This window comes from Miscanthus floridulus, chromosome 12 (genome assembly GCF_019320115.1).
Source record: "Miscanthus floridulus cultivar M001 chromosome 12, ASM1932011v1, whole genome shotgun sequence".
Classification (NCBI taxonomy): Eukaryota; Viridiplantae; Streptophyta; class Magnoliopsida; order Poales; family Poaceae; genus Miscanthus; species Miscanthus floridulus.
Window position 1 is genome coordinate 45,370,108 of NC_089591.1, and position 11,772 is coordinate 45,381,879.

General features: G+C 45.3%; 1 protein-coding gene across 1 annotated transcript; it reads left to right on the top strand.

Annotated features, from left to right (window-relative positions):
* Positions 1-1,659: 1,659 nt before the first annotated feature.
* Positions 1,660-3,529, top strand: LOC136498234 (WAT1-related protein At5g64700-like). The gene is made up of 6 exons (XM_066494180.1): positions 1,660-1,861; positions 1,985-2,050; positions 2,184-2,300; positions 2,418-2,669; positions 2,789-2,945; positions 3,374-3,529. Exons 1-6 carry the CDS (start codon positions 1,686-1,688, stop codon positions 3,527-3,529), a joined length of 924 nt encoding a protein of 307 aa, XP_066350277.1. The 5' UTR covers positions 1,660-1,685.
* The last annotated feature ends 8,243 nt before the right edge of the window (positions 3,530-11,772 follow it).

An 11,772-nucleotide genomic window follows, 5' to 3' on the forward strand; every position in this document is an offset into this window, starting at 1 on the left:
AGAAAATGCAAAGTTTGATTTTCCTCTGCATTGTTATTTATTTGCTACAGAGCATCGTCCCACCTCCTGGAGACGCTGGCACCAGCACAAGTTGGCTTCTCCCGGACATCAGGGATCCGGCTGACAATGGACGGGTTCTGCTGTCCAGCTGTGAATGTTTCATCCATGGCACCTACTGAAAAAGTCGCCATTGATCACTCCACTTGCATTAGCAGTGATGGTGGATACTCCTTAAATATATCAGTTCAGTTTTGATATCAACTAGGGTGCCACACCTAAGTAATCAAGGACCCCATGCACTGAAATACTCAATAGATTAATTAAGAAATGATTGACGACGTATGTGAGTACATCCCAATCAATAAAGAAATTTACTAGTGCACGGGTGTGCTGGAAATGAACTATCGGATTGCACATGCCTTTTCCTGGAAAAAAAATGAAACTCCCCTACCGTTTTTTTTGTTTTTGGAAACACACGGAAGCAGGAGGGAGAAAAGGTGTGTGGTTGTGTGCCGCTTCCAAGCAGTGGGCCTATACGAACCTGTCGTCCTGGGACAGTCTCGGTGGAAATTTTACGAAAGTTTTATAAGCATTAAATAAGTTGACATGACATAGATAAATGAAGAAAGAGGTGATAAAAGTTTCATGGGATGAAACTTGTCTACACAATTTCTAACACATGAGGTCTTGGAAACTGAATATGAAACCCACCGTTGAGACTAGTCTTAGTTTTCTTGTCGCACCTAATTCTTCTATTCCCCACGTAAACCCAGATCGAGATCCAGAAATCCAGAAATCACAAGAACCCTGATGATCAAAAAAATCAAACAAGATTAAAGCGAAAGAATCAACATGATCAGGTATTCAAAGTCAAATTCTTGCCTTTTTTTTATCTTTCTTGTGATTTCTGGCATAGTGACTTCGTATCTCCTGCTCAGTTCATTTTTCGTTTGGATCATGTTCTTCCTCTATCACAGTAGAACAGAAATCTGAAAACCGATTTACAGATTTAGCTTTATATTATGCTAGTTCCTTTTTGTTGCACTTTTTAAAAAAAAACTTAGTTCAAACCTAGAATTGTACTCTTTAAAAGGCCGAAGGAGTGCTAGAGTTTACTGAGGATGAAAAGTTATTAGAGCATCTCCAAGAGTCTTTCTAAAGTTTACTCTCTAAATCATCATTTGGAGAGTCATTTCTATAAAAACGCTTTCTATATTTTTCCATTCTCCAATATTTTTTTTCTATATCTTGTGTGCACTCTATAAAGTTATTCTCGTTTTCTATCTTTATAGCTAGTGAGAAATCCATAATAGAAGATGACTATGGATAGCCAAATAAAAAAGTTGTTGTAGGGTTTCTTAGTAGCTAGGAAGAATATAGAGAATCTCATGGAATTGCTCTTAGAGAGGATAAAGATAAAATAGAGATATGTCATATTTGTTATATATATGGCTGTGGGTCCTAAGGGAAGTGCGCGTTGATACAGAATGCTTTGCTTTTCACATTATGATGAATGCACTTTGCAATGATAGCATTATATTTTATTAATATTTCGGATCCTATCAAAAGTTTTATGAGAATTCGGCAGCTATATATATAGAACAAAAGTATCAGAAACACATTTTAAGCCCTCTAATATAAGTCTCTAGCTGTGTAAGCGCAGATTATCTAGAAACTAGGTCGATATGGACCACTGGACAAAGCCTTACATAGTCGCCATCATCATACGGGTGATCTTCGCAGGCATGTTCGTTATCAACAAGGCCGCAATAGACCACGGATTGAACAGCTTCGTCTTCATCTTCTACCGCCAGATAGCCGCGTCTCTTCTCTTGCTGCCAATTGCAGTCCTTCTCGAGAGGTAACTCGATCACCCGCTGGCCGCTGACTGACTAAAAGCTAGGAAAACAAGCAAAATCACGTGGTCTGGTCAACAGTGTTCATCACCTCAAAATGATATAGAGATGATCTGTTTAATTTCTAGCAGGAGAAATGCAAGATCCATGTCGTCCGCACTGCTCTTCAAGATCTTCGTGTGCGCCTTGATCGGGTACCTAAGCTAAGCATATGCATATAGTTTTGTTGAGTAATTTACTTAGGTTCATTGAACGATTGATTTCCCTCCGGAGCTGAAGGAGGAATTTGAGATCGAATTGCTGTTGGATTGGTTCGTCGGTTTCCAGGATTACAGTCAGCGGCACCCTGTACAACGTGAGCCTGAAGTTGACATCAGCAACGGTGGTAGCAGCATCAACCAACTCCATTCCCGTGATTACTTTCTGCTTGGCGCTTCTATTAAGGTGCCTAACTGACATTATAAATCATCGAATTAAGTATATATGCAATATCTATGGAGTAGTGATTTTTTTTATATATATGCTTTGGTTGTTAACTATATATATATATGGCGCACGCAGGATGGAGGAAGTGAAGCTGAGGAGCCCATCGGGCATAGCCAAGCTGACTGGCGTGGCGCTCTGTCTTGCCGGCGTCTTTGTCATTGCCTTCTACACCGGGGAGTTGCTAAGCGCCGTCAACCATCACCATGCCTTCGCTGTTCCCACCCATGCCTCCTCGGCGAAAACGTTGATGGGAGCCGCGTGGATCAAAGGGACGTTCGTCGCCGTGGTCGGTGCCCTGGCATATGTCCTCTGGCTCATCCTGCAGGTCTCATCAACATCTGCAAATCAGAACTATATATATACGTAAATGTTCTAGTATTTTAATTTTACTTATTACCTTACGCTATATATCTGTGTCCGCCATATACACTCCATCCATATAGGCCGCCTGTGCTCAAGGAGTTTCCGAACAAGATGCTTGTGATGGTGACACAATGCTTGTTCAGCGTGGTGCAATCGTTCTTAGCCGCAGTGGTAGCTGAGAGGGACTTCTCGATGTGGAAGCTCCGGCTAGACATCGGCTTGCTCGCGATCTTTTACTCGGTAAATTTTTGCATATGATGAGTTAATTACTAGTTCAGGCCGGTGTATTTTTTGTTCTTTCTAACTAGTAAACTGGTACCAGATCCTCATCTAGTCTAGCACAGGATTTATTTAGAACTCGTTACACTAGTTAGATTAATAAAATTGCTGACCTAGGTTAAGAATTTTCAGGGTTTCCATTGGAAGGATTCTGAAGCTGTTGAATAAGATTTTGAATTTTGTTGCCCCGTTTTCCTCATGTAGAATGTTCACTACATAACTAACAAACGCATCATCGCCAAACAGGGCTCTTATTGCATTTTTATTGAGCAGTCCTAGCTATACGCACTATATTTATTTGCACCACCCATTTCTAAAAGCGACAATATAATGTTAAGAATACTGATTTGCCCGTTTGTATGCATGGACCAAACAAATCAATGGGCTAGGGGTTTGCGGTGGCTGGAGTGAACTACTATCTCCAAGCATGGTGCATGGAGATGAGGGGGCCTGTCTTCCTCACCGCTTGGACTCCACTCAGCTTCGTCCTAACAATATTCTGTTCGTCCTTCTTTCTAGGAGAGATGGTTCACCTGGGCAGGTAGATAGCCATATATATATATACATATATATATATATAGATATATATATACATATATATGTATATATATATATATACATATATATATATATATATATATATATATGGGTAAAGTCCAATTTACAAACTCTTGTCAAAGTCCGGATTTCAACCTCGAACTCCAAAACCGGATAACTTTGGCCCTTAAATTCTTGAAACCGTTCAATTTCCAACCCTAGGCTGGTTTCCGGGCGGTTTGGTGTATGAACAGTAACTTTTGATATTTTCGGGCGGCGCTGAAATTTTATATTATTTTTTTGAGCATCTTAACATCCTCAAATGAAAAAACTCAAAACTACAAAGTTATAGATCTCAACTTTGGTATAAAAAGTATTTTCATTTAACTTCATACAAATAATATATTAGTGCTCTAATGCGGCAAGCGCGAGTAGACGATTGTTATGGTGCTGAAATTTTATATTATTTTTTCGAGCATCTTACTGTCCTCAAATGAAAAAAATTAAAACTACAAGGTTGTAGATCTCATCGAAGTCTATAATTTACATATAAAAATTATCTTCATCCGACATCGTATTGAAGGGTTTTCTATTTTTTGAAATTTGAGTCTCGTCACGCGACAAAACAATACTGTGGCGTGACGAGACTCAAATTTCAAAAAATAGAAAATCCTTCAATAGGATGTCGGATGAAGATAATTTTTATATGTAAATTGTAGACCTCGATAAGATCTACAACTTTATAGTTTTAATTTTTTTTTCATTTGAGGACAGTAAGATGCTCGAAAAAATAATATAAAATTTCAGCACCATAATAATCGCCTACTAGCGCTTGCCGCATTAGAGCACTAATATATTATTTGTATGGAGTTAAATGAAAATAAATTTTATATCAAAGTTATAGTTTTCAATGAGATCTACAACTTTGTAGTTTTGAGTTTTTCATTTGAGAACGTTAAGATGCTCAAAAAAATAATATAAAATTGCGGCGCAGCCCGAAAATATCAAAGTTACTGTTCATACACCAAAACCATCCGGAAACCAGCCCAGGGTTGAAAATTGAACGGTTTCAAGAGTTTGAGGGCCAAAGTTATTCGGTTTTAGAGTTCGAGGTTGAAATCCGGACTTTGACGAGAGTTCAAGGTTGTAAATTGGACTTTACCCTATATATTATATGTATGTCGGATCAAAAAATAACAAACATAAGTTGAGTAATTGACCTTTTGCTGGATGAACTCAGGATGGAATTTGTTGATGCCAACCCTATTTTTCTCTCTAAAAAATGCAGCATTATTGGTGGAATTCTGTTATGTGGAGGCCTTTACAGTATGCTATGGGGTAAAAGCAGGGAAACAAAGACCGTGCAGTGCAACGTAGAGGCCACCACAGTCGACGACGGTGCTCAAGATGAGGTTCACTGAGAATATTAGAAGGGAAGAAGGAAAATAAGGGTAGGGAAGAGCAAGAGAAAGTAGAATTAGAAACATGTATTCAACAAGTGTGATCAATTCAGTTGAATCAGGAATTGTTCATGTTTATTAATTTGTTTCATTATATTTATGTACCATAACATCCTATGTTCCTTAAAAACTAATTTGTTAGCTAAAATTATAAGGTATTGTATGCATGTAAAATCTAGGTGATCCGTGCTCTCACTGATTGTATGTCAACAATTGGCTAATTCAGGCCGTGGAAGATGAATCTTCCCTTAGACTTAGGTAGCGAATTGCTTTACATGAAACAGTGAACCAGTTGGTATGCTCAGATCTTCTTCTTGGAACATCGCACGCTTCTTCTTGCGTGGCTGATTTAGTGCTGGTCCGGCGGGTCTCTGGATTGGTTTGGTTTGGTCGGTTAATGTTCGTCCATTTCCTCTTTTAACTCTCCCCTGCGCTGCGCTATGAATGCAAATAAGTAATTTCGATCGAGATAGGCAGCTAAAATCTGACGCCCATCGGGATTCGATGGACGCAGCCGTCGATTCCGTGGTTCTTGCGCTTGATTCTGTCCTCAGACGCCTAAAAAACGCGCCCTTTTTATGAGTCTGAATTGTTTGTTTCGTTTGTTCTGCATACAGACTTCGTTTCTTGCACGCCGGCCGCCGATGCCCCAGCTCCTCCGCTTCGGTCTCCGAGTGCGCACGCGCCCCGACGGCGGTGTCTACACGGCGCGGCTAGGTGGCGACAGGGCCGCCGTCGAGCTCGAGTACAGGTCCGGCGCGTCCCCGCGGAGCACGCGTGCACGGCGCTGCTCCCGCTAACGCCGTCGTCGCGGGACGCGTGCGCAGCCGTGGCTGCGCGCAGCAGGGTGGCGGCGGCCTGGTGGCGGCAGCGGCGGGGGAGCCGCGGGCTGACTGCCGTGGTTTTTTTTTTATATTTTTCAAAAAGTATTTGTCGAATGTCGATTTTAGCACTCAACAAAGTATTTGCCGAGTGCGGTTTACACTCGGCAAATCCTTTGCCGAGTGTTTCTTAGGCTTTGCCGAGTACCCTGGGCACTCGGCAAACCTGTTTCCGGTAGTGAGAGCCACATGTACAATATTTAGCTTTCCATCTATTAGCCTGTTCGTTTCGGCTCAAACGATCATGGATTATAAGCCAGAAGTACCGTTGGCTGATTTGGTGTGAGAGAAAAATACCGTTGTAGCTTATAATCCACGATCGTATAAGTCGAAATGAACAGGCTGTATATGTGCAGGCTAACATCTGAAACTTTTAGTTTCTTTATTCTTAGTGATAAGAGCTTTTTTCTGAATTTAAGACTGTCAATTGAAACTGAGCTTGAATTTGAAGGTATGATGTAGACATTTGGGTATATTGTATCGTTGAATCAAAGATGCTGTTAGTGTGAACTTGATCTAGTATGGAGCTTTCAGTCATTGCTATTTATATTACTGTGAACATATCATGGCAGAATATCTTTAAAATTACTGTGAACAATCTCAGTTTTATTTAGGTAGCGTTTGGTTGGGAGATAAGATGAAGTGAGATGGTCTTGACTCTAGTTTATGGGACGGGACGAATCTATTATTCTTTTTGGTTGAGAAATGATGGACCAGCATGTTTTCTGTGACACCAAAAGTGGAATGAGCCACTAACAAGTAGAGCCCATCTATCATTTTTAAGTTATTTTTCCTTTTTTCTTCCTCCTCTCTTATCCCTCTCGTCCCCAAACACAACCCAACACCAGGCTCGCACACCACGGCGGCTCCATCGGCGAGCACGGTTGCAACCCGCCTCCGCCATGTGCCGCCCCGCGCCAGCGAGCTCGGCCGCGCGCCGCCCTGTCGGTGAGCCTGACCACGCACCGCCCGGCGCCTCCTCCTCCGCAGCAGTGGCGGCAGGGCCGGCCTAAGAGCTCGCGCGGGTCCGCGCGGCTCGCCGGGGGCAGAGCTCAACGGGGCTGGGCACGGTGGCGCTGGGGGCGGAGCTCGCCCCATGGCCGCACGCTAGAGCCGGAGCGAAGCTCGTGCTCCCTTGGCCGCACGCCGCGCCGAGGCTCGGGGCGTATCTGCGTAGCTCCTCATCGACGGTCGTGTGCAGAGGAGGTCCGCGCGGGGGATCTCGCGCCCACGCAGGGGAGGTCCATGCCAGCGGAGGTTGCGCCCATGGAGCTCCACGCCGGCGATTTCACTTTCATGGAGAGGAAGCAGAGACAGAAAACAACGGAGAAGAAGGTGCCGCTCGTTTTGAGAATTTTTTTTAATTTTAACCCTTTTTTGAATATAATTTTAAATCTAGCACTGTCGTTTTTTTTAAAACTAACACTTTTGGCCGCGCCTATTGCCTTGGCGCGGCCAAATGCCTGTATCGCGCCATGCATGGTGGCGCGGCACAGGGCTGACGTGGCGCGGGTCGGCCGGGGGCCGCTGACGTGGCGGGTCTTGCCGTGCCACCAACCATGGCGCGGCAGGAGGCAGATATATATATCCCGCGCGCGAGCCCCGCCGCCCGCACGTACGCCTGCCCTGCCCGCCCGCCCGACGCCCCGAACGTCGCCGCCGCCGCCGCCAGCTGCCGCCAGCTGCCGCCAGCGCCCTGCCTGCGGCCGCACGCGTCCGTGCCCGCCCGTCCACGCCGCGCACGCTCCAGCCTGGCCTCGCCTCGCCCCGGCCACGCCCGCACGGCCCGTCCTCGCCCGCTCGCCCACGCCGCGCCCGGCCACTCCTGCCGTGCAGCGCCCTAGCCGGCCGCGCCACAAACGCCGGCGCGTCAAGACCGCCCGCTCCTAAGGTACCTCCCTTTCGATTTTATATTTTTATTATTATTATGTAGTATAGTTAGTATTTTTGTATCTACTATTAGTGTCTTTGACCAAATTTATATAATAGCGTACTAATATTTATGAAACATAATATATACTATTACATTAAGCATGGAGTATACTTTCGTAATAAACTTATTAGGACTTAGGAGATAGAAATATTGATACCGTTTATTTAGTTTTGATCAAACTTAAACATATTTGACTACTCGAAAAGCAAGATGTATATTTATTTTGAGACGAAGAGATTACTTGTAATTTTAGAACCAAAGTTTTATATGGATTGATTATGTATTTATTATCTAGTATAGTTAGGATTTTGGGTTTAGAGATTTAGGCTAGTTAGGTTAGTGAATTTGTTTGTGAACTTACTAATATTAACTTGAATTTTGTTAATTTGAATACTCTAACGCTTTGTTTATCAATTTGTAACAGGATGGCCCCTCCCACGCAGCACCCGTTGTACCTCATTCTAGAGGTGGAGTATGACGACCAGCACCGAGCACACATCTTGAGTGACAACGACGCAGAGGTGTCCTTGCCTTCTTTGAGGCCCTGCACTCACACCAGGGCGCATCAGTGGGATGAGCGTTATACGCCGTACATACGGCGTGCCGGCTTCCTCGAGCTTGTCCGTGTTGTCAACCACGGTCTTCCGCCCCTTGATCCAGCACTACTTACTGCAGCTGTGGACAGGTGTGAGTGCATTCTTTGTATGTAAACTTTCTTGTAACAAATTGGAGGCAACTAACAGTCGTTCTATTCTTATAACAGGTGGAGGCCTGAGACCCACACGTTCCACCTACCGTGTGGCGAGATGACCTTGACGTTGTAGGACGTCAAGACTATTTTAGGCCTTCGGTTGGGGGGACTTCCAGTGACAGGGATAGTTGACAACGATCACTGGAGGGAGCTGGTGGCTCAGTTTACTGGTTTTCTTCCACCGGACGACGATGCTTCCAAGAAAAATAAGTGAGTAATTCAAGCCTATTTAATACTTGCATTGCTTTACAGCTGGCATCGGGTCTCATTTTCTTTGATCAATTATAGGAAAAGTTCTGGTGTTTCGTCGTCCTAGATCATAGGGCGCTTTGAGTACTTGGACCCACAAGCTGAGGAGTCACAGATCGACAGGTTCACTCGAGTGTGGCTCTGGCACTTTCTTGGTGCTTTCCTCTTCCCAAACGCCTCGGGCAACACCATCAGCTGGATCTTCCTTGACATACTTCATCAGCCGTGGGAGAACATAGCGGGGTACAGCTGGGGCAGCGCGGTCCTGACATGGACGTATCGATAGCTATGCGTTGCCTGCCGTCGCACCTCAGGACATGCGAACCTTGGGGGTTGCTCCTACCTACTCTAGGTTTGGTGTTGGGAACAATTGCCCGTTGGGAGGCCCCTTAATAATGGTTTACCGATAAGTACTTCGGTTCATTATATTCTTCCAGGCAGTTAGATATGATGAGATTATTTATTGCTAATTCATTATCGTGTTCAATGTAGCAATGGAATGGGCATGATACACTCCCTACAGCTCTGTATATCTGGACGGAAGCATAGTTAGTTAGAGGGAATGCGTGGCGCAAGTATAGGAAGTATACGAACGGTCTCGACGTTCTGACATAGCACCAGGTTACGCTCTCTATACTATCGTAGCAGTGTCTTCTTCGATTTACACTATATCACAACCTAACACAATTACGAAATTTAAGGTGTTTTGGTGTCCTTGGGATTCTCCGGAGCTCCAGGACTATCTGAGTCCTATCACTAGGGACGAGTCACACGAGTATCGCTGCGACGTCCCTCTTATTTTCTTCCATGTGGTCAAGATTCACTTGCCCATCCGGGTCTGCAGACAGTTGGAAGAATGACAGGCTGCCCACCACCGCTTTACTCCACCAATCAAGTATTGCACGGGTGCGTTATCGATTAATAACAATGCTACAATTCAGAAGTGTGTTTGGTACAACTAATATCGTTTTGTTGCAGGTTTGACCGCAGGAAGAGGTACAAGACCAAGGATTGGCGCGTGACACACAGCTCGTACATCCATTTGTGGCAGACCAGGGTACCACATGCGGTCCTTGTGGGTCCTCCACATGACCAACACACCTTCAATGAGTACCTGCGGTGGCTTCATAGGTCTACGAGGACACATATCAAGCCTCCGTACACTGACATGGTGATTGACGAGGACTCGGAGGAAGATGTCATCGAAGATGTGTACGACGTCACCACTAGGGAGGACACACAGCTACAGAGAGCCCCGCTTCAAAGATACGTGGTAAGATACTTGAATGGTACAATTTGTTATCCTTTTGGTATTAAGTATGTGTACTAAAACTGTCCAACCGCGTTTCTGTACCTAGGCGACACAATTGTCAAGGCTGTCCAACGAAGTAGCGTTTCGGCTTCACGAGTCTAGAGGGCAGGGCCAGGCGTTCTCGCAGCTTTTGTGGAGGTAAACATAAACTTGTCCATTTCGAAAATATGTCTTTATTGTATATGCATTTGGCTAATGAACTAACTTTAACGTCTATTTATGCAGAAGGTGAAGAAGAGCTGCAGGAAGCTAGCTCAGAAGTTGAGCTGCATGGACACTCCTTACGAGGAACCGCCACTCCCCGCATGGTCGGATGGCACATCTTCAGCCTCTTTGAGGACACCAGCCGGCTCTTCTCAGCCGATGACGCAGTGTGCCACTTCCGTGGTGCGTACACCACCACATCATAGCGCTGGGAAGGACCCTGCAACTGAGGACGAGGAGGAGGACGATGACGATGACGACGATCCCCCGGGCTTCCGCGGACAGCACGGCCAGTGGGACGAATGGCCGTAGGACGAGATCGGCATGTCTCAGCTAGGTGGTGCCCCGTTTGGCACCCAAGGAGCCTCACAGGTACTAACAAAGATAGTTTGTTTCAATACGTATGCTCCATGAACTAACGATCATAAAGAATTATAAGTAATCGTGTGTATCATATACCTGCAGGGTACGAGCCGTACGCACCGTCGACGCGACCATAGCGACGTTGGCTACACTCCCAATGTGTTGCCAACAAATCCGAAGAGACAGAGGCGTCCGAGGGATCCTTACACTCCTGGGTCTTAGTTTGTTTAGGTCAAACGAATATTGGTATCCGAAACTTGCGGGGTTATTTGGTTATGTTATGTCAAACTTATGTCAAACAATAAATATGTTATGTGACAGCTTGTCAACTTGCTTCTTATTCGTTTCGTTGAGTCATGGCAGCACTGCCGGCGAGATTAAGTACCCTGCGTTCGGGAACCGGCAGTCCCGGCGTATCTAGACACCGGTGGCAATTTTTCGTAATTGATTAGTTAAAATGGTGCATAATCGTATTATGAAAGACGAAAAACTAATCATTGGCTTATCAAATTCTCTATTCGGCCGTGAAAAAACTCAACAAAATACGGGCGCGACGCGTTTCGATTCCATCTAGGTAGCCCGGGCCGGCGGCAGGCGCAGCGGCCAGGTGGTGTGGCTGCTCGCGCGGTATGGTCGGTCTGGCCACGCCACGCAACAAGGCGCGGCACTGACGCGCCAGGGTCGGTGGCGCGGCAGGATCCGCCACGTCAGCGGCCACCCCAGCCGGCCCGCGCCACGTCAGCCCTGTGCCACGCCGCCATGCATGGCGCGGCACAGGCATTTGGCCGCGCCAGGACAATAGGCGCGGCCGAAAGTGTTAGTTAAAAAAAACGACAGTGTTAGATTTAAAATTATATTCAAAAAAGGGTTAAAATTAAAAAAAATCCGTTTTGGTGGGATGAGTTTGCCCCCCAGGCCCTAGGGAATATTCCAGGTGGGATGTCCTTTACTCTACCTGACTCCCAACAAAACACAAAAAAAACAGGTCCATCCCATCCCTATCCCACCTAGTGTCTGAGCCAAACACTACATCGTGAACTTAACAATTTATCTGATGAAAACCTATCCTCAGTCTCATTTTTACCTAGCTCAGGAGAC